The sequence below is a fragment of the Symphalangus syndactylus genome, chromosome 8 (assembly GCF_028878055.3).
Source record: "Symphalangus syndactylus isolate Jambi chromosome 8, NHGRI_mSymSyn1-v2.1_pri, whole genome shotgun sequence".
NCBI lineage: Eukaryota > Metazoa > Chordata > Mammalia > Primates > Hylobatidae > Symphalangus > Symphalangus syndactylus.
The window spans coordinates 137,913,433-137,939,142 of NC_072430.2; the positions used below are offsets into that span (position 1 = coordinate 137,913,433).

The 25,710-nt window shown below is 42.8% G+C and overlaps 1 protein-coding gene and 2 non-coding genes across 7 annotated transcripts in view; all 3 read left to right on the forward strand.

The window, feature by feature from the left end:
• The window catches only part of ATG16L1 (autophagy related 16 like 1), a 42,942-nt gene that overhangs the window by 14,623 nt on the left and 2,609 nt on the right, over positions 1–25,710 (forward strand). For 2 of the 5 annotated variants that reach the window (XM_055291036.2, XM_055291037.2), the window contains 10 exons: positions 2,965–3,030; positions 5,974–6,060; positions 7,690–7,792; positions 10,577–10,682; positions 14,101–14,171; positions 15,681–15,752; positions 22,519–22,639; positions 22,913–23,018; positions 24,791–24,940; positions 25,049–25,096. In XM_055291036.2, coding sequence (XP_055147011.1) covers positions 2,965–3,030; positions 5,974–6,060; positions 7,690–7,792; positions 10,577–10,682; positions 14,101–14,171; positions 15,681–15,752; positions 22,519–22,639; positions 22,913–23,018; positions 24,791–24,940; positions 25,049–25,096 — 930 coding nt within the window. Of the gene's footprint in view, positions 1–2,964; positions 3,031–5,973; positions 6,061–6,729; positions 6,787–6,999; positions 7,051–7,689; positions 7,793–10,576; positions 10,683–14,100; positions 14,172–15,680; positions 15,822–22,518; positions 22,640–22,912; positions 23,019–24,790; positions 24,941–25,048; positions 25,097–25,710 lie in introns of all 5 variants that reach the window. The other 3 variants (XM_063645297.1, XM_055291034.2, XM_055291035.2) reach the window with 3 other exon arrangements.
• On the forward strand, positions 8,737–9,012 carry LOC129489040 (small Cajal body-specific RNA 6). The gene has a single exon (XR_008659864.1). It is a non-coding gene; the product is annotated as a small Cajal body-specific RNA 6 (non-coding RNA).
• On the forward strand, positions 21,341–21,605 carry LOC129489039 (small Cajal body-specific RNA 6). The gene has a single exon (XR_008659863.1). It is a non-coding gene; the product is annotated as a small Cajal body-specific RNA 6 (non-coding RNA).

Consider the following 25,710-nt stretch of genomic DNA (forward strand, 5'->3'; position numbering starts at 1 on the left):
AAAATACTGTAAATGGATATAAAAATACTGTTAGAAGGTGTAAGATTGGCCTGGTGTGGTGGCTCACACTAATCCTAGCACGTTGGGAGGCCAAGGAAGGTGAATCACTTGAGGTTAGGAATTCGAGACCAGCCTGGCTAACATGGTGAAACCCCGTCTCTACTAAAAATACAAAAATTAGCCGGGCATGGTAGCGGGTGCCTGTAATCCCAGCTACTCAGGAGGCTGAGGCAGAATCGCTTGAACCCGGGAGGTGGAAGTTGCAGTGAGCCAATATCATGCCACTAGGCTCTAGCCTGGGCAACAGAGCAAGACTCTGCCTCAAAAGCAAAACAAAAAGAATACTTAGTGCTGTGGAAAATGCCTAAAATTAATATAACCGAAAATAGGACACAAAATGTTTTCATACAGATGATCCCAATTTTGTATACTTTAAAAAATGACTGGAAGGAATTATATGTACTGTTACCGGTGTTTATTTTTGGGGGTGGTGAGATTATGGTTTTTGATTTCTCATTTTATACTTACCTGTATTTTCTAATTTTCTGGTTTTTATTAAGAAAAAATAAGCTGCCCTTTTTGTATTGTTTCTGTCTCACATTTACTTTAAGCAGAATTCTTTGGCTTATGCCGTGGAGCTTGTCAGTAGTGTGAGGGTGTTGGGGGCCCCAGGTGAGCTGGATGCTGCTAGGTTGCATGTTCACGTCAGCTGAGAGGCTGCTGGAGGGCCAAGTTGGGGAAATGTGTGGTGATGCCAAGGACGAGCCCCTGAGCAGTGCAGTGGACGGGGGTAATGCACATTTCCTAGTGCAAATGCTGTCCTCATTCCCTAGCCCACCCTTTGAAGCCTCTTCCTAGGGATACACACTTGGAGGTATCATGTGATTGCAGATGTGGGGCCTGAGGAGTCTTCATTACTTTGCTTCATTACTTCTCCTCCTAGAAGCCTTCCTACCTCATTACCCACTTCCTGCCTCCCCAGCTTAGATGTCCCTCATCTTCCTGCTTCAGGCAGCTGTGGTTTACCTGGGCCATATGTACTACTGTTTTGAGATAGCTCTTCACACTCTGCCTCCTTCCCTTATGCTGCCACGTGTCCCTGCGGTCAGGCACAGTGGCTGCTTCATAAGATGCACTCAGGGCCGGGCACGGTGGCTGCCACCTGTAATCCCAGCACTTTGGGAGGCCGAGGTGGGTGGATCACCTGAGGTCAGGAGTTCAAGATCAGCCTGGCCAACATGGCAAAACCCCGTCTCTACTAAAAACACAAAAATTAGCTGGACGTAGTGGCGGGTGGCTGTAATCCCAGCTACTCAGGCTGAGACAGGAGAATCGCTTGAACACAGGAAGCAGAGATTGCAGTGAGCCAAGATGATGTCACTGCCCTCCAGCCTGGGTGACAGAGAGAGACTCTGTTTGAGCTATTAAAGACCTTTCCTTTCAGCTATAGTGATGAATCCCTAATAACAGGTGGTGTTTTCCTCTCCCTGTGACCCTAGGTCAGGTTTTTATCTCCATCTTGCAGAACTGGGACGTAAAGTTATAGAAAGTAGATTTCGGACAGTCAACAAGTGCTTTAATCATAGAGTAATGGTACTCACACACCTCATACTGAGATTCTGGTTTTTCCTCAAAGAGAGTTAGTTCACAGTTGTCTCTACCAGCTAAGACAATTGGGATAAATTGTATTTTTGGTAATTTGCCCTGTAAAACTTATTTTTCATCTTCCAGGTATAAAATCAAGAGTGTAATGCACTTTTTAAGCTATACCCACATCCCTTCCCAAGATTCTGCTATACTGCCTAGATGACTTTCCTTCATTTTGAGAATTATCACTATGGTAAAAGCTTAAGAGAAATTTCAGCAGAATTCTTGATTGCAGCTCATAGCATTGCTAGAGTTCTAAGTTAGGGGTCCTCCACCTAGCAGGTATAGCCATAGTTAGAAGTGAAATTTATCAAAGAAGAGAGAGTAAGGTCAGGGTTAGAAGTTAGGGAGTTTCTGAATTTAGAACTTGAATGAGAGACAAAAATGATTCTGAGAAGGGGAGTTAGTGGATGAGACTTTGACCATCTTAAAAATTTGTCACAGCCAAGACTTCTGTGTCAAGCTTTAGTAAATTAAAGTTACTAACGTTACGTAAACTTTGACAGTTGAAGAATCTCACTATACCTCAGTTTCCTCATTTATAAATGGCAATAATGATATTTACCTCAAAAGGTTGTTATAAGGCTTAAATGAGTTAAAGTCTGTAAAGTATTTAACAGTGTCAGGTACGAGGAAGTCCTAAGTAAATCTTCACTATTAGTAATCATGCTGTGGGTGTGTTAATGCAGGTTGAGCATCCCGTATCCCAAACTCCACAATGCTCCAGAATCTGAAACTTCTTGAGTGCCAACATGACACTCAAAGGAAGTACTCATTGGAGCATTTCAGATTTCCAATTTACCATCAATTCAACTGAATTTCATGTTTAGACCTGGATCCCGTCCTCAAGATTTATATCATGTTTATGCAAAACTTCAAAATCTGAGAAAATTCGAAATCTGAAACACTTGTAGTCCCAAACATTTCAAGTAATGGATGCTCAACCCGTGTAAGACTATTTGCTGCAGAAAACTTAAGTCACAGCCATGACTAACCCTCAGTGAGCCTGAGGCACGTGTCTATTCTAAGAGACCCTGGGTCCCAGAAGGCAGGCCTCCTCCTTTGCCAGTTCACTGCTTTCTCTAATAACGTGGCCTATCTCCCCTCTAGGCTTTACTCTGAAACCCTTTAAAAGGGGAGCCTTACTGATGTTATGAGTTTGGGCTTGTGACTTTGAGTATTTTGCTCAGTGTAGTTGTTATTTTACATGCACTGAATGTGTTATTAGAACTGGTAGCTTCTAGAGAGCCCAAACCCCATGCTTTCTTAAGCAGACATAAATGGTGGGCGTTTTTTTTTTGTTTTTTTTTTTAACAGGAGGCGGCAAGCCCGGCTGCAGAAAGAACTTGCAGAAGCAGCAAAGGAACCTCTACCAGTCGAACAGTAAGTAAAGATAAATGAATCAAAACTGTACTCCTGAGAATTTGGCTCTCTTGAAAGTTTTGTTTTGTTTTGTTTTGTTGTTTTGAGACAGGGTCTTGCTCTGTTGCCCATGCTAGAGTGCAGTGGTGTGATCATAGCTTCTAATGTTTTTATTTCTGTAAAATCATCTTACAGATTTTAGAAAGAAAAATGTTAAAGGAAGAAAATGAAAACATACAATTCTTCCACCACTCAGAACTAACATCCATATGTCATTTTAATTGTATTTTGCTGGCTTCTGATTTCTCACAAATAATGTACTGATATGGCCTTTGACCCTATTTCTGATTACTTACTTGAGATAGATTATTGAAAATAAAATTTGATGGGTCAAAGCTTTTGGAACATATCACCAAATAACCTTCCAAAACGTTTGTGTTCATCAGCTGTGAATGTGAATTCTAACTTCTTGCACTCAGTACACGTTACTGCCTCACTGTTTCCTGTTGACACTTTGAACGATCAGTTCTCTGGCTCTTAATTGTGCTTGCCATGTAATGCTGCGGTGGGGTTTTTGTTTTTGTTGTTGTTTTGTTTGTTTTTTCCCTCCTTGCTCCTTTGGTTTGTAACTTAAATTGGAAACATAAGTGAAAACTAAGATCTCTTGGAACAAAAGGAATCGAACTAGTTCTGGAGCTTTTCCTAATCTGCCTACAAGTTAAGGTGGGGGTATCTTCTCTGAGGTTTGAAGCTTTGATAGTGGCAGAAAAGAGTTTCCTTTGCTCTAGGATGTTTCTTTTCTATTGAAATGTGTTTTGGAATATAGTTTTAGAGTTTTGATCCACTGTTTTTTAAAATGTTGGTTGCTTCCTTATAAGTGGAGGGGTTTAAATTCAACTAGGAGTCATTCACCAACTAACGTCTTAATTTATAAAGAAACAAAGGTTCCCATATCATGCTTTTGCTTTAGATGTGTCTGCACTCTCAGATGTGGAAGATTAATCTCAGTTGTATTTTCCCAAGCCACAAAGTAAATAAATAGTTGACCTGGAAATGAGATTTGGTTTCTTCAAAATAACAGCTTATGAAAGTGTCATTTGCATAACCGGGTTGACTGTGATCATTTAGACAGGTTGAGCATCCTGCCCAAGATCATACAGGAAGGGGCTGAGGTAGGATGCAAACACAGGGCTGTAAAGGCCTGTTATTTTATTTTATATTTTATGTTATGTTATGTTATGTTATGTTATGTTATGTTATGTTATGTTATGTTATTTTGAGATGGAGTTTCACTCTTGTTGCCCAGGCTGGAGTGCAATGGTACGATCTCAGCTCACCGCAACCTCCGCCTCCCGGGTTTAAACGACTCTGCTGCCTCAGCCTCCCAAGTAGCTGGGATTACAGGCATGCGCCACCACGCCCAGCTAATTTTGTATTTTTAGTAGAGACAGGGTTTCTCCGTGTTGGTCAGGCTGTTCTCGAACTCCTGACTTCAGGTGATCCACCCGCCTTGGCCTCCCAAAGTGCTGAAATTACAGGCATGAGCCACTGCGCCCGGCCTAAGGCCTGTTCTTAAATTCTATGCTTCCCTAAGGAGTTTCTGGGTCAGAGGATATACATCTTTGAAAGGTTTTGATAACTTAGCAAATGCTAGTGTTTTCTTGTGGTCCCGGGCCTAAGCACAGTTGCAAGTACTCACAACCATAAAATTCTATTTTCATCAGGACATTGTCAAAGGCTCAGCTCATATTTGCAGTTCCTGTCTTTGCAGTTCTCCTCTCATCGTTGTGTGGGCGCAGGTGACTCTCACAAACCTAGATCTCCGGGAAAGCCAATCAAGAAAATAAAGCACAGCCTTGTCCTCTTTCTTTTGCCCTGCCTTTATTCCCTTCTACATCCTGGCCAAGAATGTGGTGCAATAATTACACATAGTCCTGGAAAAAATAGCTAAGGAAAATAAATTTACTTTGACCTGGTTTAACTTGCTTAGTAACAGGTTCTTAAGTATATATTTACCTAATCCAGATAATTATTTATTGAAAAGGAAAAATCTTTCTGTCAAGTTCTTATGAATCCAAACAGTAGGTAATGAAATCTTGGGTTATTATATTTAATTATCTTACTTCTCCATGAAGGTTGCATCTCAGTAGGAGGTCTTTAAGACCAAAATAATTACTTGCCCTCCTCCAAGTAGGAAAGACATGGCCCATAAAAATGAGGAAGGGGGATTCCAGAGGTACTTTGCATCCGCTGGGATAAACAGCAGCAAAGGGAGCATGTCCTATGACTTGATTATGTCATTTGAAGTGTGATGGGCTCTCCTAATGACAGAGACACTACTTATTTAAGCATAAAATGTACAGAGTCAAAAATGCATAGTGTTTAAATTTTGCTTTTCTATTTTTTAATTAAAGCAATATTTGAAACTGGGTTAAGTTAGCTGTTGAGTTCATGGCCTATTTAGCCATCCCTTCTTTCCCTGAATTCTCCCTACACTGTTGTTTTCTTATATTCCATAGCTGCTGCCCCTAACTACCTACCCTAGGTACCCCTCAGCCCTTGTGTCATGGGCACTGTGCTTGGTGAGTACTACAGCCCTTCAACAGTGATGCTGACTGCTGATGGAATCCCTACTTTGACACTGGTTATGTGGTTATAGACTCAACAGATCATATTTTATTGCTTCAAGTGGGAACTGTGTTTATACCTAAAAGGATCAAAAGCTCACTTTTAAATTTATTCTCAGTTGAAATTCTGGATTTGATTTGAACAGGTTAAATGTTTATTGTAGTGTTGTTCAGAACATGGCAGCTCTTCCTTTTTCTCCAAAGAATCTTTAACGCATTGCTGTCATAGCCAAGTGATTTAGGATCTAACTAGAAAATGACATTAGCATTTGCAGAACAGATTAATCACAGAGCTCCTGTTCAGGAGAATCAAAGAATCTCTTGCCTTTCTTTCCAGGGATGATGACATTGAGGTCATTGTGGATGAAACCTCTGATCACACAGAAGAGACCTCTCCTGTGCGAGCCATCAGCAGAGCAGCCACGTAAGTAGGCAGGTTTGGGCCAGGGAAAAGACAGCTTGAGGAGCAATATGAAGGCACATGTGTGGACAAGACAAAGAATGCAGTCAGATGCACCCAACCCCTTACCCCTTTTCTGGGACACCCAGCGTCGAACACACCACGGAGGTGTCCAGTCTTTCTCAGTTCACCTCTGCTTAATGGGAGGGAAGCAGAACATGGGTGGCTTCAAATGCTTCTAAATACAAAAAAATATAGTGGCTTACTAAAATATGGACAGTGAAACCTTATTAAGCAGAATGATTGTTTAGGTTTAGATCATCCTGTTTCATTCTTACTAGGGCTTCCCCCCGTCCCTACCGCCCTTCAAGAGTGGGGATTGGTTACTAACAGTCAGAAATTGTGAAGTTAGTTAGCCAGGAATTGTGAGGTTAGTTGTCTAATGCTTTATTTCCAGGGAAATTAATTTAATACTAGGGAACCTTGTTTCTTTTGAAACTTCTAGGCTGGGTTTTCCCTTTTCCTTCCCACTATTTTCTGGCAGTTTGGTACTGTGTTGGGTTTCTCTTGGCTGGGGTTTGGGAACTAAATGGGAAACATATTCCCAGGTACCTGTTTTTGTGGGCTGTTTATTGATTGATTATTTGGGCAAAATGTTTCTAAGGTTTAAACCTATCCTCCCCTCCTCTTTAGTAAGCGACTCTCGCAGCCTGCTGGAGGCCTTCTGGATTCTATCACTAATATCTTTGGGTAGGTTAGAAGACCTTTCCTTTTTAAAATGTGTATAAGTATACCTAAGTATATGTACATGACTTATTTTTATTTTTTAAATGTACACCAGGTTTCGGTGGTGCAGAGTATACATGTGCCTTAATATCAGCTTTCATTTAGCTTCTTCCTTTTTTCCTCAACTTCCTTTCCTCTTAATCTCGCTGCGTGCTGATCTCTGGCCTTTCCCTTTAGTCTGTCCGAGTCTCCCCTTTTGGGACATCATTCTTCTTCTGATGCTGCCAGGTGAAACTATTATCCTCTCTTAGTCCAGCATGTGAGTGTGGGTCCTTAACAATTATGCTGATCACCGCTTCACTGCCCTCAGTCATCAGATGTTCACGTGCTAACCAGGATGCTTTGCATGTTCCTAGGAATGCCGGGAGCCCTCAGAGCAGGGCTGCCAGGTTGAACACTTTGTACAGTACTCATGCTCTTGTTGCTTTCTTTTGGCATGCGTTAGACTCCACATTGATCACAAGTGATGAGGTTGATTCTAACTAGGCATAGGAATAAAATAGTTTTGCAAAAAAAATACCAAAGATACCTCTGAGCTAGCTGCTACATTAAGTTGAGAAAGTTTCCCAACAGCTTATTGACTGGGTAAGCAGTTGTTCAGGATTGCTTTTCATTGTTGGGTTTTGGAGTCCACAGGTTAGTGTGCAGGAGAGTAAGGCATGTATGTGCTGGCTCTCTTTCTCATTTGAGTGAGGGTGCTTTTGATTTTTTTGTGAATTGTTCTGTAGTTTGAAGAATCTAGAAGGGACAGACTGTCAACAGAGGCAGTCTGCTTAAGCAAGGTCATCTTGGAGTCCTTTCTAACAATTTGATGAGCAGTAAACCTCTGCAGTCCTGTCTAATATTTATCTTTATGTTATTTCTTAGGAGACGCTCTGTCTCTTCCTTCCCAGTCCCCCAGGACAATGTGGATACTCATGCTGGTTCTGGTAAAGAAGTGAGGGTACCAACTACTGCCTTGTGTGTCTTCGTAAGTATGCTTTAGCTCCACACCCCACCGCGCTTGATATGGTAACAGAGCCTGGCAATTAAAGGGTCCTTTCTATGCCTGCAGCTAAGCGTTCCATTGTTTTACTTATATCAAGCCTTTATACCTGTTGGCTCTGTCAGCTGTGAGAAATTGATATATTTTGCTTAGTTTCAGAGGACAGAATTTGTTACAACCATCCTCTGTAATGGCAGAGCTGACTGAGAAAGGATTGCTAGCATGAGGGATGGGGCAAAAGAAAAGTAATTAGGGATGGTGAAAAATGGGAGAGTGATTTATATAATTATTGTCACCAATTGGCTACAGTTTAGAGTTGCCAGTCAGTGGTCTATTATGGAAGTTCAGTAGGACAGCTGTTGGTTTCATGAATTATACCCCTATCTGTGTGACTCCCAACCATTAGGGGTCTATGATTGGAAACAGTCCTGGGCAGAAGCCACTGTGACGGATACCGGGGCTGTCACCCAGAGTTCAGAGCTGGGTCCTAGTACTAGCAGGTAGTTTGCGCCCCAGCTGGGGTAATTGAGCAGAAATGGAACCAGCCTGGGGAAACATTCAGTACCTGGCTCGAAACTGTCAAAGCATGAGGAGGGTAGGAAACAGAGCACAAAGAACAGAACCTGGAGAGTTGGACTGACTCCAATACTGGCGTAATAACTGGCAGCGGGTGAGTGAAAGGAGCCAGCTTTCAAAGCAGGGAAGATTTTGCCATAAAAATGGGATGGAATTTATATGGTGGGAGCTTTGGGTTCCAGGTATAAGGAGGGACTTTGCTAGTTACACAGTGGACTGGCTGAGTGATGAACTGCCTTGACTGTTGTAAAGAGAGTTCCGCTTTGGAGGAGGAGTTGGGATGGGGCGCATCAGCGCCCCTTCTCAGTCCCACTCCACTCCTGTGATTCCGTGATGCACCAGGCACCTGCAGAGGTCGATGATGATTGGTAAAAGGTCTGATTGCACTGAATGTCACAGTCCCTTTTTTGCCCTCAACTCCCAGCAGCCCATTTTTTCCCTCCCATCACATTTAAGTCATGTGTATGGGATCATGGAGCAGCTGATAATTTGGGATTCTGTCAGTGTGTGTTTCTGAGAGTGATCGGTTCACAACTGATGAGGATCCAACAAAACCAGTTATACAGGAGACTGACGAGTGGCAGTCATGGGTGTGATGGTGCATGATCTCAAGTTTTCAATCTGAGACCTCCTAAGGAGAAAGAAACCGTAAAAAAGAAAAGGAAATTTCATGGGGGTAAAAGGTTTGGTCACCTGTCATACTTTTCAGCCAGTGGGTCACAAGAGGGAGGCAAAGTGGAAAATGAAATTACCAAAGTGATGCCTGTTGCCCAGCCTGTTAATAGTCACTCTCTCCGTGATACTTCAAGCATCTTATTTTTTTAGTCCCAAGCAAATGTAAATATCACATATTCTCTTCCCCAAGTGACCTTTTAGACAAGTGATTATCTACTTAACAATCTCATATTGATAGTCTATGTTTTCTAGTCTTTCTTTTCCTTCTCTATTATAGAAATTTCCGAACATATGCAGTATCTCTCCCCCCCACACACACACTTATGCTGGAGCAATTTAAAGCCAATTCTAGACATTATATTTCATCCAAAAATATTTCACTGCCCATAATCTTCTTAAGAGAGTATAGTGAATTTTTCTATTATTCCCTTTTCCCATGCTAGAATGGGATGCTGAGTCTCACTCTGTTATCCAGGCTGGAGTACAGTAGCACAGTCTCAGCTCACTGCAGCCTCAACCTTGGGCTGAAGCAATCCTCCCACCTCAGCCTCTCGAGTAGCTGGAACAATAGTATGTGCTACCACACCTGGCTAATTTTTGTTTTTTAGTTTTTAAGAGACGAGGTTTCGCCACGTTGCCCAGGCTGATCTTGAACTCCTGAGCTCATGCAATCCGCCCACCTCGGTCTCCCGAAGTGCTGGGATCACAGATGTGTGCCACCGCACCCAGCCAGGATGCTTTTTTACTTGGTTTTCTTTCTCATCCTGAACATAAGTACCATCTTTTGCCGGTGTTTATGCCAGTATCAGAAATTTCCCTGTGAAGAATAAAAATTCTCCTAAAATAACGACTGTCATTTTTATCTAAGGCTTACTCATTAACAGGCACCATTCTGGGTTGCAAAAACCTTTCTGGAGCTGAGCAAACTGAGATTTCAGAAACTTGGCAGAGGTCACACTGCCAGTACACACTAGTCCCATAATGTTTCCAGAAAGAACTACATAGAATTCCATTATAACACAGATTGATGTTTTTGCCATCTACTTATATTAGGACTCGTTGTGAAAGCTGTATTATGAGAGGCCATGTGCTATACATTATTTAAATATGTAGTATTTAATATTATTAGTAAATCAGTAATTACTAGTAGATCAATAAGTAGTATTAACTCAGTCTGGACCAAAATTCTAGGTTTACTTTTAAACTATTAAGATAAATATAGGCCATTATTGTTAGAACAAATGAAATTAATGCAAGGACCAACTTAAAGCAGTCTACACAGATTTTGAGTACTTTTTGAGAAGGTTGCACTGTACGCTAATGCAAGTGTAACTAGAAGAATAAAATGATAATAGAATCTTAGTTGACCTGGGCTAGGAGTCCAGTTTAGTTTCTGATTGGCTCCACCTGTCTTTAAGGATGAGTGTTTCCCCATGAATTAGGCATTTGGAGTGTTCGTGCATGTTGAGCTCTTGGGATGAGAATGACTGGGTTTGACACAGGGTGCTTGTCTTGCAGGATGCACATGATGGGGAGGTCAACGCTGTGCAGTTCAGTCCAGGTTCCCGGTTACTGGCCACCGGAGGCATGGACCGCAGGGTGAAGCTTTGGGAAGTATTTGGAGGTGAGAGCCTGCTGCATGATCTCAGACTGAAAACTTGAGATGACGCACCCTGGCACCACAGAAAGAAGCCGTGTTGCTGGCATCTGGTTGGCCTTGCTTTCAGGCACTGTGAATTGTTCATCTTCTCAAAACATACATTTTATGTAAGGGATCATTTGACCAAGGCTTTGTTGTACATCTCAGTTATTCTTTACATCCGAGTGGATGTTTGCTCTCATTTTCTAAGTAGTGACCAGAAAATACTGTTAAGTTATGGATATGTTTATGTTAGTAAGGTTTCTGTAATTTTTCTCAAGTATATACCAATCAGAACATCTTGCAAAATAGTACCGTTTTTATGAGGAAAATAAGTCTTATGATCATGGATTCTACAATTAAACGATACATTAAGCTGTGGTTGATGCATTTAATGATAATGGCAGTAGCCTAGGGAAAAAATGACTGGAGTCATGTCTAAGCTTGAGAAAACAGAGGCGTATTGCCTAGAAAAGATGTATTTAACAGTGTATCAGACAAGGGCCCTTAGATCAAGACTCAGTCTCTTTGGACTTTTAGGATGCTCAGAGATGGATGGCATTAAAACAGAAAATGGAAGTTGATGAAACCATCTCTTAGAAATCTGAAACTGGGCATTTCCCAGTTTCGACATTTTCAAGATTCAGTTAAATCCGCTTGTGTTTTGACTAAAGTAAGGCCAAAGAAGAAGGCTTAAGGCTTTTAATAGGAACCACTTTGTCAAGTGTCCATAGTTGCAACACGTTCATTATCCCTGTCCAGCAATAAATAGCTCCAAAGTGGTTTTGTCTGTTAACAGCCCTGTGTGGTTAGAATGGTAGAGATTGTGCCATTTCACAGACAGAGGGAATAAAACTCAGACGCTACGTGATTTACATGGCTAGTGAATGATTTCTATGGTGAGGGAGTGGTGGAACTAGGACTAATGCAGGTCAGAAGACTTGAAATTCCATGCTCTTCTTACTGTAGCCTTCTCTAGCAACTGAAAAATCTTAGGGGTACTGCTTTTAAGGTTTATTAGAGCAGGAGCAACTTATTAGAATAGGTTATTAGTAAAGCACCCCTCCTATCTGCCCCGGCCTTTGATTTTCAGGAAAGGGACTCAGCAGTTACAGCCCATTGAAGCATACTAAAATTTGCTGTTTTGCCCAGAAACATTTAGCTTGTGAATGATAATGGCTGAAGCTATTAGAAAACAATAATAAAAACAAATTATAAGAAATTTTCACTTTGTGAGGCTGGGGCAAGAGGATTGCTTGAGGCCAGGAGTTAAAGACCAGCCTGGGCAACAAAGTGAGACCCTGTCTCTACAAAAAAAATATTAAAAAGTAGCTGGGTGCGGTGGCATGCACTTGCAGTCCCAGCTTCCTGGGAAGCTGAAGTGGGAAGATCAATTGAGCCCAGGAGTGAGAGGCTGCTGTGAGCTGTGATCACATCACTGTACCTCAAGCCTGGGCAGCAGAGCAAGACCCTGTGTCTTTTTTAAAAAGGAAATTTTAGGGAATTTGATTTGTAAAATCAAAGTAAACAGGCTGTTTTGATTATGCCATTGAGAATTAAATAAAAATAACACTAGAAATATTTTTGTTTTACTCCTTGGTCAGTAAAAACACCTATAAGAAAATTAGAGGTACCAACCTTTAATTCTAGTAACCTTTTTGCTGCTGAAAAGGAAACGAACATCAGTTGAAGTTAATACTGACATAGTATGTGCCAGCACATAATTTGTATTAATAAAATCAAGTTTCTACCTAATCTACAGAAATAGCAGAATGTGTGGCAGCATTTCTTACAGTTTTGTGTAGGGCCTTTCTTCTACAAACAGCTTTTTCAGTCTACAAGATTTTTCCTCTTGGCTAATATTTATTTACTGAATCTTGGAAGAGGCCAAGTTCAAGAGACCTTTTCTGAAATAGTTTGGGGGTCCTGTTTTTCATCCTTTTAGAATATCAGAAGAATCACACTTTCTACCCAGTGGGAACATCTGTTTTTGCTCATTCTCTCCAAAGCAGAAGTTCCACTGGGAATTATACAAATGCTGTTGACATAGCACCCCCCGCCCCCAACCCCGTACCTTGTAGATAATTAAGAGTTTTAATACGGTCTTTGTTCTTTTGAGATCAATCTCTCATATTGAATAGCATTAATTTTTTGGTCACTTCTTACATTTCGGCACTGTGTTAAGTGCCAAGCAAATAGACCAGTATTTTAAGTATAAGCCAAAGAGATATTTCTTAGAATTTGCAGTAATATTTTTATCTGAAGATTTCATCTAAAGGAAAATCTTAGCAAATATTAGCCTTTTTCAACCCTTTTGAAAATCTTAAGAAAGCTAGGATCCAGAAAAGGCCATCAAATATGCTATATTTTGCAAGTGAGTTCAGAGGAGAGGTTCATCAACCAGGTTAACAGTCTGTGGCCTGAATGTACATGACAGCTTCAAACCAGTATTCGTGTCACCTTGATATCTGGCTCCAATCATTATTTTTACTACTTAGAAGTACGGAATAAGATAAAAATGTGTTGAAATGTTTTCTGTTCTGTGTTCCTCTTTTACAAATATGATTACAATGGTTCCTTAATTCCTAGCTTATCTGTGTGGATCATCCTTAAGTTACCCTTTTAAAAGGAATTTAATCAAATCATTGAGATGTTTGCTTTTCCCAGTTTGGGATTGCCCGTTACTGAAATTTCCATGTGGGTGGCCAGGCTGTCTGGAAGCAGAGTAGATAAAGTGGACAGTGGCTCTGTTGGTGAGGGAGAGCTGTGTAGAGGGACGGGAGGTGCTGGCACTTAGTTCGCTTGCCAGGATCTTAGGTTCATGGAGATAAAGTATGAGGGCAAATTCCAGAAACTCCAAACTAGCTTGACTGGTATTCTAATGACTAGTCATTTAAATGTAACTAACACAATTTCTTTTCACACCTTAATGAAAATTGCCACACCATGGATCCGGAAATTGACTGCCAGTTTCTACAAAAGTGATAGTTAAGTTGGCACAAATACTGATCGACCCAAAGATTTATGTACATAAGTTTTTAAAATTTACTGAGAAATAATGGAACTGAATAAACCCAGTCTCTAGTTTGATTGACATGGTTTATAAATTCCTACACTTGGTTTTTCTAAAGAGAATGAATAACTACATTTCTTAAAGAACAGAACACACATGCAAGATACTGGGGTCAGTGTCCACTTAGACTTGCATTCCTCTTAGAAACTAGCAGTATCCTTTATCTCTCATATTCTGTTTGTCCTGCTATTTTGTTTGATTCTATAAAGATACAGGATAGCTATTGTTTCAGCAGTGTAATTGGCTTCCATTGTATTTCAGTGCCCTGTTGTAATGTATTTATTGGCTTTATTTAACTTCCTGTCATCCTAATTTTTTCTTTTTATACAGAAAAATGTGAGTTCAAGGGTTCCCTATCTGGCAGTAATGCAGGAATTACAAGCATTGAATTTGATAGCGCTGTAAGTATCGAATAGCTATGATTTTAGAGGTTTTTAGAAATAATTTAAGACATTTGATTCTTGAAATTATAAAATAACTTACCCGATTTCTCTGCCATTCTCTGTATCTTAAGTCAAATCTATGTTAAAGAAAGATGGAAGTAGATTATAGGGTGGGTTAATTGTTGTATCAACTCTGATAAACCCTTGGGTTGTGCTTCATGCATTAGGCTTGTGATGTTACTCAGTACTCTGTATAATTTCCTTTAATAGTTGTATTTTGAGTGTATAGATGCTGCACTCCAGGGGCCAGCGTGGTCTCTACCCTCAGAGATTGGCCATCTAAATGAGAGTGATGGGAAAGCATTCAACTGCAAAGCGTTGTGCTGAGGTTATCGTTGAGATGTGTGTGGATTAGAAAGGAAATACTGATGAGAGAGTAGCTCATTCTGGGGCAAGGGTTAGGGGCCATAGTAAGGCATTTAAAGCAGATCTAAAGATAATCAAAGGTCAGAGGCAAAAAGCCAGGGACAGACACCGCAGGCAGAGGGAGCAGAGGAGGTTGGGCTGGGCGGGTGCTGAAGCTTGGGTGGAGGTGATGACTGGGTGAGGCCAACGCAGCGTCCTCATCTACCAAGAGTCCTTATCTTAATTGTCATCTCTGGGGAGCCTTTTTCACATTCCTGGGTGGGCTGAGTGTCTGTGTTCCCAGCATCTTGTGCAAACCTATTCTATGGCATGGTGGTGATCTATATCTGCTTCTTTTACTAAGCTGAGAGCTGACTACCTGAGGACAAGTGTCTGGGCGTTAATCATCTTTGTACCCCCAGCACCTGGCACAGTGCCTATTAGGTTCTAAATAACTGCTCTTTGAATTTAATTGGGGAATGATAAGGAAATAAGGTTGGAAAATGAGGGTATGTTGTATTGAAAGGTTTAGACTTCTGTAAAGCCATGTGGAGACTTGAGAGATTTTTAGAAATGGGTGTGGTGTTAAATTGTGGTATAACTGTGACTGTGTTGAAGACTGGATTGGAGGAAGCAGGTCTCAGCAGCCCGTGCGTTCAGTGCTTCTGCAGAGATGCAGAAGGCCCAGGTGGGGTCTGAGGCAATAGGGGAGAGAGGAGAGGACCAGGCTCGACACATTGAAGATGAACAGTTCTCAGAGTGAGAGTTGGGAGATTAGGCAAGGAGAGAGTCAAGGGTGCCTCTGAGGTTTCTGACTTGTTAATATTTGCTGCTAGTGAAGGTTGCCAAGGGAAAAGTGAGTAGGGAAGGCTGAGTTCCATTTTGAGCTTGAGGTGTCTGCAATATTCAGGTGAAATTGAGCAAGCTCAAAAAAAAAAGGTCTGAACTCGAAGGAGACTGGCGAGTTGAAGCACACTCATGACAATAGCTGGTATTCAGACTGGGTGTATAGTTTGAAGCATCTAAACCTTCTTGCACTTGATTATTGGGGAATTTATATCGTGTGAACTTAATTCCTCTGATTTGGCTAAAAATTGGTTTTCCTCTTCTTTATTCCCACAGGGATCTTACCTCTTAGCAGCTTCAAATGATTTTGCAAGCCGAATCTGGACTGTGGATGATTATCGGTTACGGGTAAGACCCGTAAGAAAGTTAGTGAAATCTCCAAACTTCATGTGTTGTTATCAAGGCACAAACTGGCAGGTGCTTAATTAGGGGACTTTGTTTTCCCGAAAATCATGCTTGATTGACCCTGCCCTTCCTTTCCTCCTTGGGGAAATCTGTGTTTCCACTTTATACTCTTTGTCAAAGACTCAGTTTCAAAATGTTTGCAATAGGACCCTCACATTTGCATGAAAACCTTGGAATACTCTTCATAAGGACTAGATACTTTGGTAGATAGCAATTGTGGCTTAATGGCACAGAATTTAGCAACAGCATGTGAATTGTGATTCCTGTGGGCTCTAAAACCTAATTACCTCACAGAGTAAAGTGGGATATAGAAGTACAAATGGATGTATCATAGAGATAAGACAATTCTGAAACAAAAACTCCAAGCTGAGAAAGAGGGGACAGGTGTCAGAGTAGGGAGAAATGATTGGATGTTGAGGAAAGCTGCATCTGAACCAAAACTTGCTGAGAATTCTCTTGGCATCCGAGATAGAGACCAAAACTTGGTTGTATCATTTTTGATTGGGGCAGGGGGCGGAGGGTGAAGCATGTAACTTAATTTGCAGACATTTTTTTTCCCCGTAAGCCTGAAGGAATCATCACATAAGCTTATTAAATACAAGCTATTGAAAGATATAATGGAGGATGAATTTGGCATTAGTAGGCATTTTACTAAAAAAAAAAAAAATTAAAAAAAAAAGTTAACACAAGCCGTTTGTGTGTATCAACCCACACCAAAAACAGGAAGTAATGTTAAGATGAATTATTTATTTATTTATTTTTGTTTTGAGATGAAGTTTTGCTCTTGTGTGGGGTACAGTGGTGTGATCTCAGCTCACTGCAACCTCCGCCTTCTGGGTTCAAGCAATTCTCCTGCCTTAGCCTCCTGAGTAGCTAGGATTACAGGCATGGCTAATTTTTATATTTTTAGTAGAGATGGGGTTTTACCATGTTGGCCAGGCTGGTCTCAAACTTCTGACCTCAAGGGATCTGACCACCTCGGCCTCCCAAACTGCTGGGATTACAGGCATGAGCCACTGCGCCCAGCAGGATACATTTCTTTTTTTTTTTTGAGGCAGAGTCTTGCTCTGTCATCCAGGCTAGAGTGCAGTGGCGCAATCTTGGCTCACTGCAAACTCTGCCTCCTGGGTTCAAGCAATTCTCCTGCCTCAGCCTCCCAAGTAGCTGGGATCACAGGCGCCCGCCACCACGCCCAGCTAATTTTTGTATTTTTTTAGTAGAGATGGGGTTTCACCATCTTGGCCAGGCTGGTCTTGAACTCCTGACCTCATGATCCACCCACCTCGGCCTCCCAAAGTGCTAGGATTACAGGCATGAGCCCGGCCTAAATTTCTTTTTTTTTTTTTCTGAGATGGAGCCTGTCACCCAGGCTGGAGTGCAATGACGTGATCTCGGCTCAGTGCAACCTCTGCCTCCCAGGTTCAAGTGATTCCCCTTCCTCAGCCTCCCAAGCAGCTGGGATTACATGCATCCTCCACCACGCCCGGCTAATTTTGTTTTGTTTTTTTAATTTATTTATTATTTTGAGATGGAGTCTCACTCTGTCGTCCAGGCTAGAGGGCAGTGACGTGATCTCGGTTCACTGCAAGCTCCACCTGCCAGGTTCACGGCAGTCTCCTGCCTCAGCCTCCTCAGTAGCTGGGACTACAGGCACATGCCACCACACCTGGCTAATTTTTTTGTATTTTTAGTGGAGATGGGGTTTCACCATGTTAGCCAGGATGGTCTCGATATCCTGACCTCGTGATCCACCCTCCTTGGCCTCCCAAAGTGCTGGGGTTGCAGGCGTGAGCCACTGCGCCTGGCCTAACTTTTGTATTTTTTTTTAGTAGAGGCAGGGTTTCCCCATGTTGGCCAGGCTGGTCTCGAACTCCTGACCTCAAGTGATCCATCTGCCTCGGCCTCCCAAAGTGCTGGGATTTCAGGCGTGCACCACCACGCCTGGCCCAGGTGAATTTCTTAAATCTACAAGGGAGGTGAAGGAGCTGTAGTAGAATGGTATATTAGGTGGGTTTCTGGTGATTTTCTTGAGAGGGTTGTATAGATTATTAGTATTAGATGCTAGCCAATACCTCAGGGTTAGTCATTCTTAATTCGCAATTGAAAGAAGATCCAGGTCCAAACATTCAAAATAACGAGCCCTGACGATGACAAGGACGTGTTGTGAGAGCTGAGGAGCCTATGTTCTTGTCTTAAGGACGGACTAGGGAAGTGCGCTGCTAGAGAGCCTGCCACGGGGCACATCGATTCAGATGCTTGAACAGGTTCAGTTGAAGCCCTGTAGTTCTGTACTGTGCACATGGAAAAGATGGCCTAGCCAGTACTCATGGCTATGTTCTAATCCATCCTGTGGTGTACTGTGATTTATCTAATCCTTGATCTTTTATTCTAGACTGAGATACAGTAAAACTGACCAATTATTCAAGAGAGGCCTACAGCCTTGTTTTATGATAGTCCCTTAGAGGAGAGGAGGAAGAAGTTGAGTCAACCAGTCGTGTAGGATGATATTTTTTAACTGGTAAAAGAGGAGTCCTATACAGGTGGGCATCAGCCTTTGGGTCAGAAATAACAAGAAGGGGACCTAGAGCAGGAGCTAGCCTGACAGACGAAGGTCATAATATTGAGCTGGCACACGTCTCACTGGGGAAATGCTCTCAGCGTGCTGGAGCCCGGCGCAGGCTGCTGGGCTGCTGCTTCCCATGATGCCGTGCTGGGGCGGGAGCCTCCTGTGCTGGACTAGTTGGCTTTTGAGTTTCTGGCCTGCTCATAACCTTGTCCTGTTCCTTGGTAAATGTGTGAAGATTGGGAGGCATTTTTCAGCAGATTCCCTGTACCCAGAGAACTCTCCTGAAAACCTTACCAGGTTCCAGAAAGTAAAATAGCCTCCTTATTCTAGGGAGTGCTGGCTTTTTTTAAGACCCCAGTTAAACAGATGGTACTGGAGGACAGGAATCCATTCATCTATGTTGTGAAACTCACAGACATCCATGCCCTGTTCAGTATCTCCTTTGCTTTTACGACAAGGGAATGATGTTGGGAGAGACTGGCAAACAAGAAGCAGCTGGTTGAGTGCTTGCTTTAACATCCTTTTTGTAAACGCACCCTAGAAACAACCTGACATTGAAAGGAGTCCTCTGTGATGGCTCCGTTAAAAATCTAAAGTCTACAAAACTGCCCGGCTGCTCGGTAAGGTTTGACTTGAGGAACTTGCTTGAGAACCGCCCTGCCCACTTCTCTCGTGGTGTGGTGAAGTGGCCACAGTGAGGATTGGCTATGGCTGCTAGGTGATGATTTCTGTTTGGAATGTTCCTCTTTGAGTTCTGCATTCTTCTGGAATCAGTTGTCTTTGGTTGGTGTTATGTTAGCTGCATGATTAAGTTGTTACCTGAATGAGCAATTTTGTGTTTAGAAATAGGGGTTGGCACTTGTTATCTGCCATGAGGCACAGAGAGAGTCTGTGCAGAGCCCAGTGGAGCAGAGAAATCTTGAAGCCTCCCCACTTTGAGGCTCCGGCCTTGACGACATCTAAACCCGCTGCCCCTCTATTGTTAATCCCTGTTTAAAAGTAGAAGATGAAACCTAAAAGTGGTGTTAATCATAAAAATAAATTTCAGAAACACCTAACGGATATACGAATTTTAAATCTGATCCATTTCAAAGGACTCTATAAATGATAGAGGTGAATGAATGCCTGTAGGAGGCCCAGCTCTATACCACTGGAAGCACCGAGACAGTGAGTCAGCTTCAGGCAGCTCCAGCTTATTCTCACTGAGAATAAGGTGAGCAGAAGCCCAAACATTGTAAAGAGCAAGCTGACAATACGTACGAGGAGCCAAGAAACAAAACGTCCCTTTCCCTTATTCCATTAGTTCAGCAGTTTCATTCCTGGAAATAAGTCAAGAGAAGAAAGCTCTGTGCTCATAGATGTTCACTGCAACAGCATTCGTGACAGACTCTTAAAGAAAGGGAGGTGCAACAAGGAAGAGATTTGATCCCATTCATCTTGTTGAGTCCATACTAAGATAGCACAAGGATGTTTCCCATTCACAGATGTTACAGAGACCCAGGGTGTTCAAATCAGTGGAACCCCAAAGCCCATGAATTTTCAGCTATCATATGAAAAAATGCTTATGCTATAAGCTTAAAAGAGCAATAGATAAATTTTTAGGAAGAGTATAATTGTGTAAAGATTAACATGTTCCTGTAAAGTATGTAAAAATGAATATACAGATGGTCCCCAACGTAGGGTATTTCCATCTTACAATGTGTTTGTCAGGACTGGCCCCATCATAAGTTGAGGATCGTCTGTACTTGCCATATCCCACTTATGAACAATGTCCTTTTCTTCCCTGTTTGTGAAATGTGATTTTACTCTTAACATTAAGAAAGAAACAGATAGTGAATATAAATACAAATTTGAATTTTTGATAAAATAGTTATTAAGAATTTAATGTAAGGCCGGGCACGGTGGCTCATGCCTGTAATCCTAGCACTTTGGGAGGCTGAGGCAGGCGGATCACTTGAGGTCAGGAGTTCAAGACCAGCCTGGCCAACATGGTAAACCCCGTCTCTACTAAAAATACAAAAATTAGCTGGGCATGGTGGCGCACGCCTACAGTCCCAGCTACTCAGGAGGCTGAGGCAGGAGAATCACTTTAAACCTGGGAGGCGGAGGTTGCAGTGAACTGAGATCACGCCACTGCACTCCAGCTTGGGTGACAAGAGCGAAACTCCATCTCGAAAAAGAAAAAGAATTTAAGAAGTAGCCTACCCAAGTTTTGTCTCTCCCCATGCTTTGTGCAGAGTGGATGTTTTCTATTGAATGCAATCATTATTCATGGACTGTATCTAGTGTAGGCTTTGTTACTGGAGCTTTCTTGATCTTATGGAAGGATCAGTGGGAGGTTTTCACACAACTGCAGCACAGCCGGCACCCGACTGGCAGCAGTTGTAAGATGCTGTCCCAGTTTCAGAGGTTTGAATGTGGGATAAGGCAGTCTGAGAACTCATGCAAGCTTCCCTCATTGAAGAGGAGAGGGGAGTATATGTGTGGCCCTAAGTTTTTTGTTTCTGTGCTAAATTGGAGTTAACCCCACTGAAAATAGAGGAAAGATTGGTTTCAAAAATGTTAACACAAAAAATCTAACCCTGAACCATGAGGTCTTGTCTTTGGGAGCTAAGGTTGGGAGTGCAGTGGCATGATCTGGGCTCCCTGCAGCCTCGACCTTCTGGGCTCAAGCAGTCCTCTCACCTCAGCCTCCCCTGTAGCTGAGACTATAAGTACATACCACCACACCCAGCTAATTTGAATTTTTTTCTAGAGATGAGAGTCTCACTATTTTGCCCAGGCTGGTTTTGAACTCCTGGGCTCAACCAATCCTCCCACCTTGGCCTCCCAAAGTGCTAGGATTACCAGTATGAGCCACTTTGCCCACCCTTGCATTTTCTAATTGGAAAGAAAACATCAGTGAATACCTTCTGAACCTCTAGTGTTTTACACATAGAAAAATGTTGATCATGCACTGCATAGAGGTCAATGATGAATGGTAAAAGGTCTGAGTCCTCAGATCCCCTCCCAACATCCCAGTTATCCCCAGCTGCCTCTCCTCCATTGTGCTTCAGAAGTGCTGTGATGGGCAGGAGGGCAGCTTACACTCCGTGATGTCCCTCATTCTGTGTTCCTCCGTGAGCTCAGGGAAGACACTGGTTGGCATCCAACAGCTTAGTCACAAAGGGATTTGATTGTTGGGAGTGCTGATATCTGTGTCTGTGATCTGACTTGTTCAAGCTGAGACCTCTGATTGAAAATCCCCCAGGGGTTTTAATTGTTCACATAAGGAGTCCTGATGTTTCCTTTTGTAAATTACGCCTGTGGTGACCTTGTCTAGTCTGACTTTAAATATGGACTGACTTTCAGCAGCATGGGGCAAAATCGAGGCTTTAAACATTTTTTAATTTGATATAATTCAGACATAGAAAAATTATAAAAACAGTACAGCAGGTATCTGTGGTACAGCTGAATTTGACATCAGCTATGTCAAATTCAAGATTGAGGATGGGGAGCACGTGAAGCTTGGCCCTAGTGATGTTGAATTTTTGTTTTTAATGTTATTTTTAGTGGGAGTTTTAACCTTTTGGTCTTGATACCTCACCTTTGGCCAACACTCAAAGATAGGCCTCCTATGAAATACACGGCCTCCGGATAAGACTCAGTGAATGAAATTGTTGCTTCGTATCCTGTTTGGGGTGTGTGTGTGTGTGTGTTTGTCAGGATCTTGCTGTCACTCAGGTGGAGTACAGTGGCACTATCATAGTTCACTGCAACCTCAACCTCCCAGGCTCAAGCAATCCTCTTGCCTCAGCTTCCCAAGTAGCTGGGACCCCAGGCGCATGTCACCACTCCCTGCGAATTTTTAAAAAAATTTTTGTAGAGATGGGGGTTTCACTGTGTTGCCCAGGCTGGTCTTGAACTCCTGGGCTCAAGCAGTCCTCACACCTTGTTCTCCCAGTGTGCTGGGATTGCAGGCGTGAGTCACTGTGCCTGACCTGTTTCTTTTTCCTTTGCTATCTTATCGCTTTGAGTGTTTCTGGCCGGATCTCAGGGTGGTCTGACACTCTGACTCTGGAGGTAAGGATGCTGTGGATACTTTGCCAGCATAGGCAGGGCCTGGCGCCCTGAGGCTCACCCTGGCTGTGTTCTCTCTCCTAGCACACACTCACGGGACACAGTGGGAAAGTGCTGTCTGCTAAGTTCCTGCTGGACAATGCGCGGATTGTCTCAGGAAGTCATGACCGGACTCTCAAACTCTGGGATCTACGCAGCAAAGTCTGTGAGGAAATTCAATCTCTCTGTCTGTGTATATGCTTAGATGTTAGCGTGGAGGTGTGTGTTTGCACGTCAGAGACTGCACTTATGTAATATAGTTTGAATTTCAGGTCTGGCTTCATGTTTAGAGGGGCACTGAGGGGAGTGATAGTTTTTCTTGTTTAAAGCTTCATTTAAGTGAGTAACTCTGACAAGTCAGTGGTTAGAGGGTAGCAGCATTATGTAAACAGCCACGTTGGTGCCTCTGCTTGATTAATGATGTTTGCATTTCTTTCAGGCATAAAGACAGTGTTTGCAGGATCCAGTTGCAATGATATTGTCTGCACAGAGCAATGTGTAATGAGTGGACATTTTGACAAGAAAATTCGTTTCTGGGACATTCGGTATGATACCCAAGCACCTGACAGGAGCCACATAAGAGTCTCCACAGTGATGGTTCTGTACATGGGTTGTGCTTTTAAGATCTCAGGACATGGCAGAAATGAGCTTCGGTACATGTATAGTGTTAGCTTATCAACACTTGGCTATTCTTTCCCATAAAGTAGACTGTGGAGCTTAGCAGTCATTTATTGAGCGTGCAGTGAGTGCTAGGCCCTTCACCAGCTGGCGGGTAAGAAAAGGCAAACAGGATACTCTTTCTACCTTTAGGTAATTTAAACTGTAGTAGGGAAGGCAGACACAAAAGTCAGTGACTAGTGTGTTGAAGTAGAGGCAGGTACCTTTGTCCAAGTGTGTTAAAGAATGCCTCTCCAGATTTCTCCAGAGACGTGAGTAGGATTCACACGGCAGGAAAGCCACTCAAACTTTTGAGTGTGTGTCTGGTGGCTGATACATGACAAGTGAGCAGGAAACAGGGCAGAAGCCAGTGAGGTGGCTATGATGGGTTGAAATCAGGTTGCCACAGGCTTGATAAGCCATTTTTAAATCACTTGATCTTGTAAGTCGTTGGGTGTTTAGCAAGGAAATGGTTGCTTTGCAGGAATTTAGTAGATGACTTTGGTGGCATTTTGAGAGCGCATATTGGGGAACAGGAAACCAATAGAGTTGATAAGGACCTAAGTTCAAGTCAGCAGAGGAACATGTGGAGGAGGGAATCTGTTTGAAGGAGAATTTGGACAGGGCTTATTGACAGGTTGGAGGAAGGGGAAGACAGGATGGAGAGTAAATGAGGACAGCTTCCCAGCAGGGTTGTAGAGAGGGCGGGGGTACCGGGCCCATGGTGATAGATGATGCTTTGAAACACAGCATGGCACCAGAAAGTCCTGACAATGCTCATGGTTCCTGGACACCACTTCACATTTTATTCATAATCTTTAGTTTGCTTTTAAAACCTGAAATTGGAACTTGAAACATGGAATTTGAGAGTTAAGTTGGATGTTCGCAGTCTCTTAGTCCATCCCGTAATTTGACAGGTGAAGACCCTGAGTCCCAAGGAAGTGGAGTAGCTTGCTTCAAGCTACATATTTAGCAACAATAAGATAAATTCTTGCTTAGTTAAGGTGGGAGGTAGAAAAAGGTTTCATTGAAAGCCTACCACAAAATCATCACAGAACAGGTCAGCACCCCCTTTGGCTATGAATGTCACCAATAGGGCCCTGCCTGGGGTGGCTGTTAGCCGACCTGGACATGGGCCAGAGCATGGAGAAGAAGAGGGAGGTGCGTAGGGCCGTGGCTCTGCCCTGGCTTTCCTGGCCCCATATCTAGAGGTGGAGGGCCACAGAGCCACACTGAATAGGGCAGGAAACCTCAAGAGGCTAGAGTTACACTTACAAGGTAGCCCAGGCCCACTAATGCAGGTTTCTTTGCCAACTTTATCCAAAAGTTGAAATCACATCACTGAAAATAATGCTAATTGGGTAGTAGCCCTAGTTAGCTCATGCTGATCGGAAACTGATTGGCGATTGTTGTCGTTCCAAAAATGGATGAGGAAATTCTTACCAACTTCAGAGTTCTAGTCTGGGAACGACTCTCTTAGGGTCTATTGATGGGAAAGTAAGAAAAGCAGTCACAGGTTATTAGAAAACTGGGAACACATTGACTGCGCTGGCAGAGCGTTGCATGCTAGTTGAATTGCAGTGCCTTTTTTTTCCTCCACGGCATGATGTGTAATAGTTCTGGCCTATGTTACATTTCTCAAATCTGTTCTCCCTCTTAGATCAGAGAGCATAGTTCGAGAGATGGAGCTGTTGGGAAAGATTACTGCCCTGGACTTAAACCCAGAAAGGACTGAGCTCCTGAGCTGCTCCCGGGATGACTTGCTAAAAGTTATCGATCTCCGAACAAATGCTGTCAAGCAGACATTCAGGTAACTGAAGATGTGTTGGTTGCATGAAGACCAGAGGCCCAGCCCTGCTCTCTTACATGCTGCATGGCCTGAGCTCCCTCAGTGACAGTGCCCTGTTGTTTGTTTCAGTGCACCTGGGTTCAAGTGCGGCTCTGACTGGACCAGAGTTGTCTTCAGGTTAGTAGTGACCCACCCCCCGCCAATTTGGTTCATCACAAAGAGTCCTGCATGGGCATTTTCCCACTGGGGATAAGAGCTAAATTTTCTTCAGTGCCCAACCTATGTTTCCAGGAGTGTGCCTGTAAGTTCATAATTGCAGGCCACCATTATTGTCTCTTCCTTTCCAGTGTTCCTTTTGTGATTACATGAACCTAACGTGTTGTACCAAAAAATAACAGTTGGCTGGTTGCTTTGTTCTGGGTGAGCCCATTAGGTTCACTTCTCATCACTCATTCACGCAAGAGCTGTTGGAGAGCCTTTAGGAAAGGGCAGGAGTGGCTGTGGGCCTGGGGCGGGACTGAAAAGGCTTTTTGGAGATGGGTGTGCAGGTGGTCTGCAGTTTTCTGCTCCTTGTTCCCTTCTTCCATGTATCGTGCTTCTTCCAAATACCTTTCCAGGCTCAGTTGCTGAGATGCTTCTTTTCTTTCCTCCTCTCTTTGACGCATGTAACAAGGCAGTCCATGGGCTGAAACCCTTAGCTATGTGGAGTTTGGCTTTGATCTCCCTATATGTTGTTTTGTTGAAGTCTGTAGATGGTTAAGGACTTGGAGCCCCAAGAAGTAATGTGATGC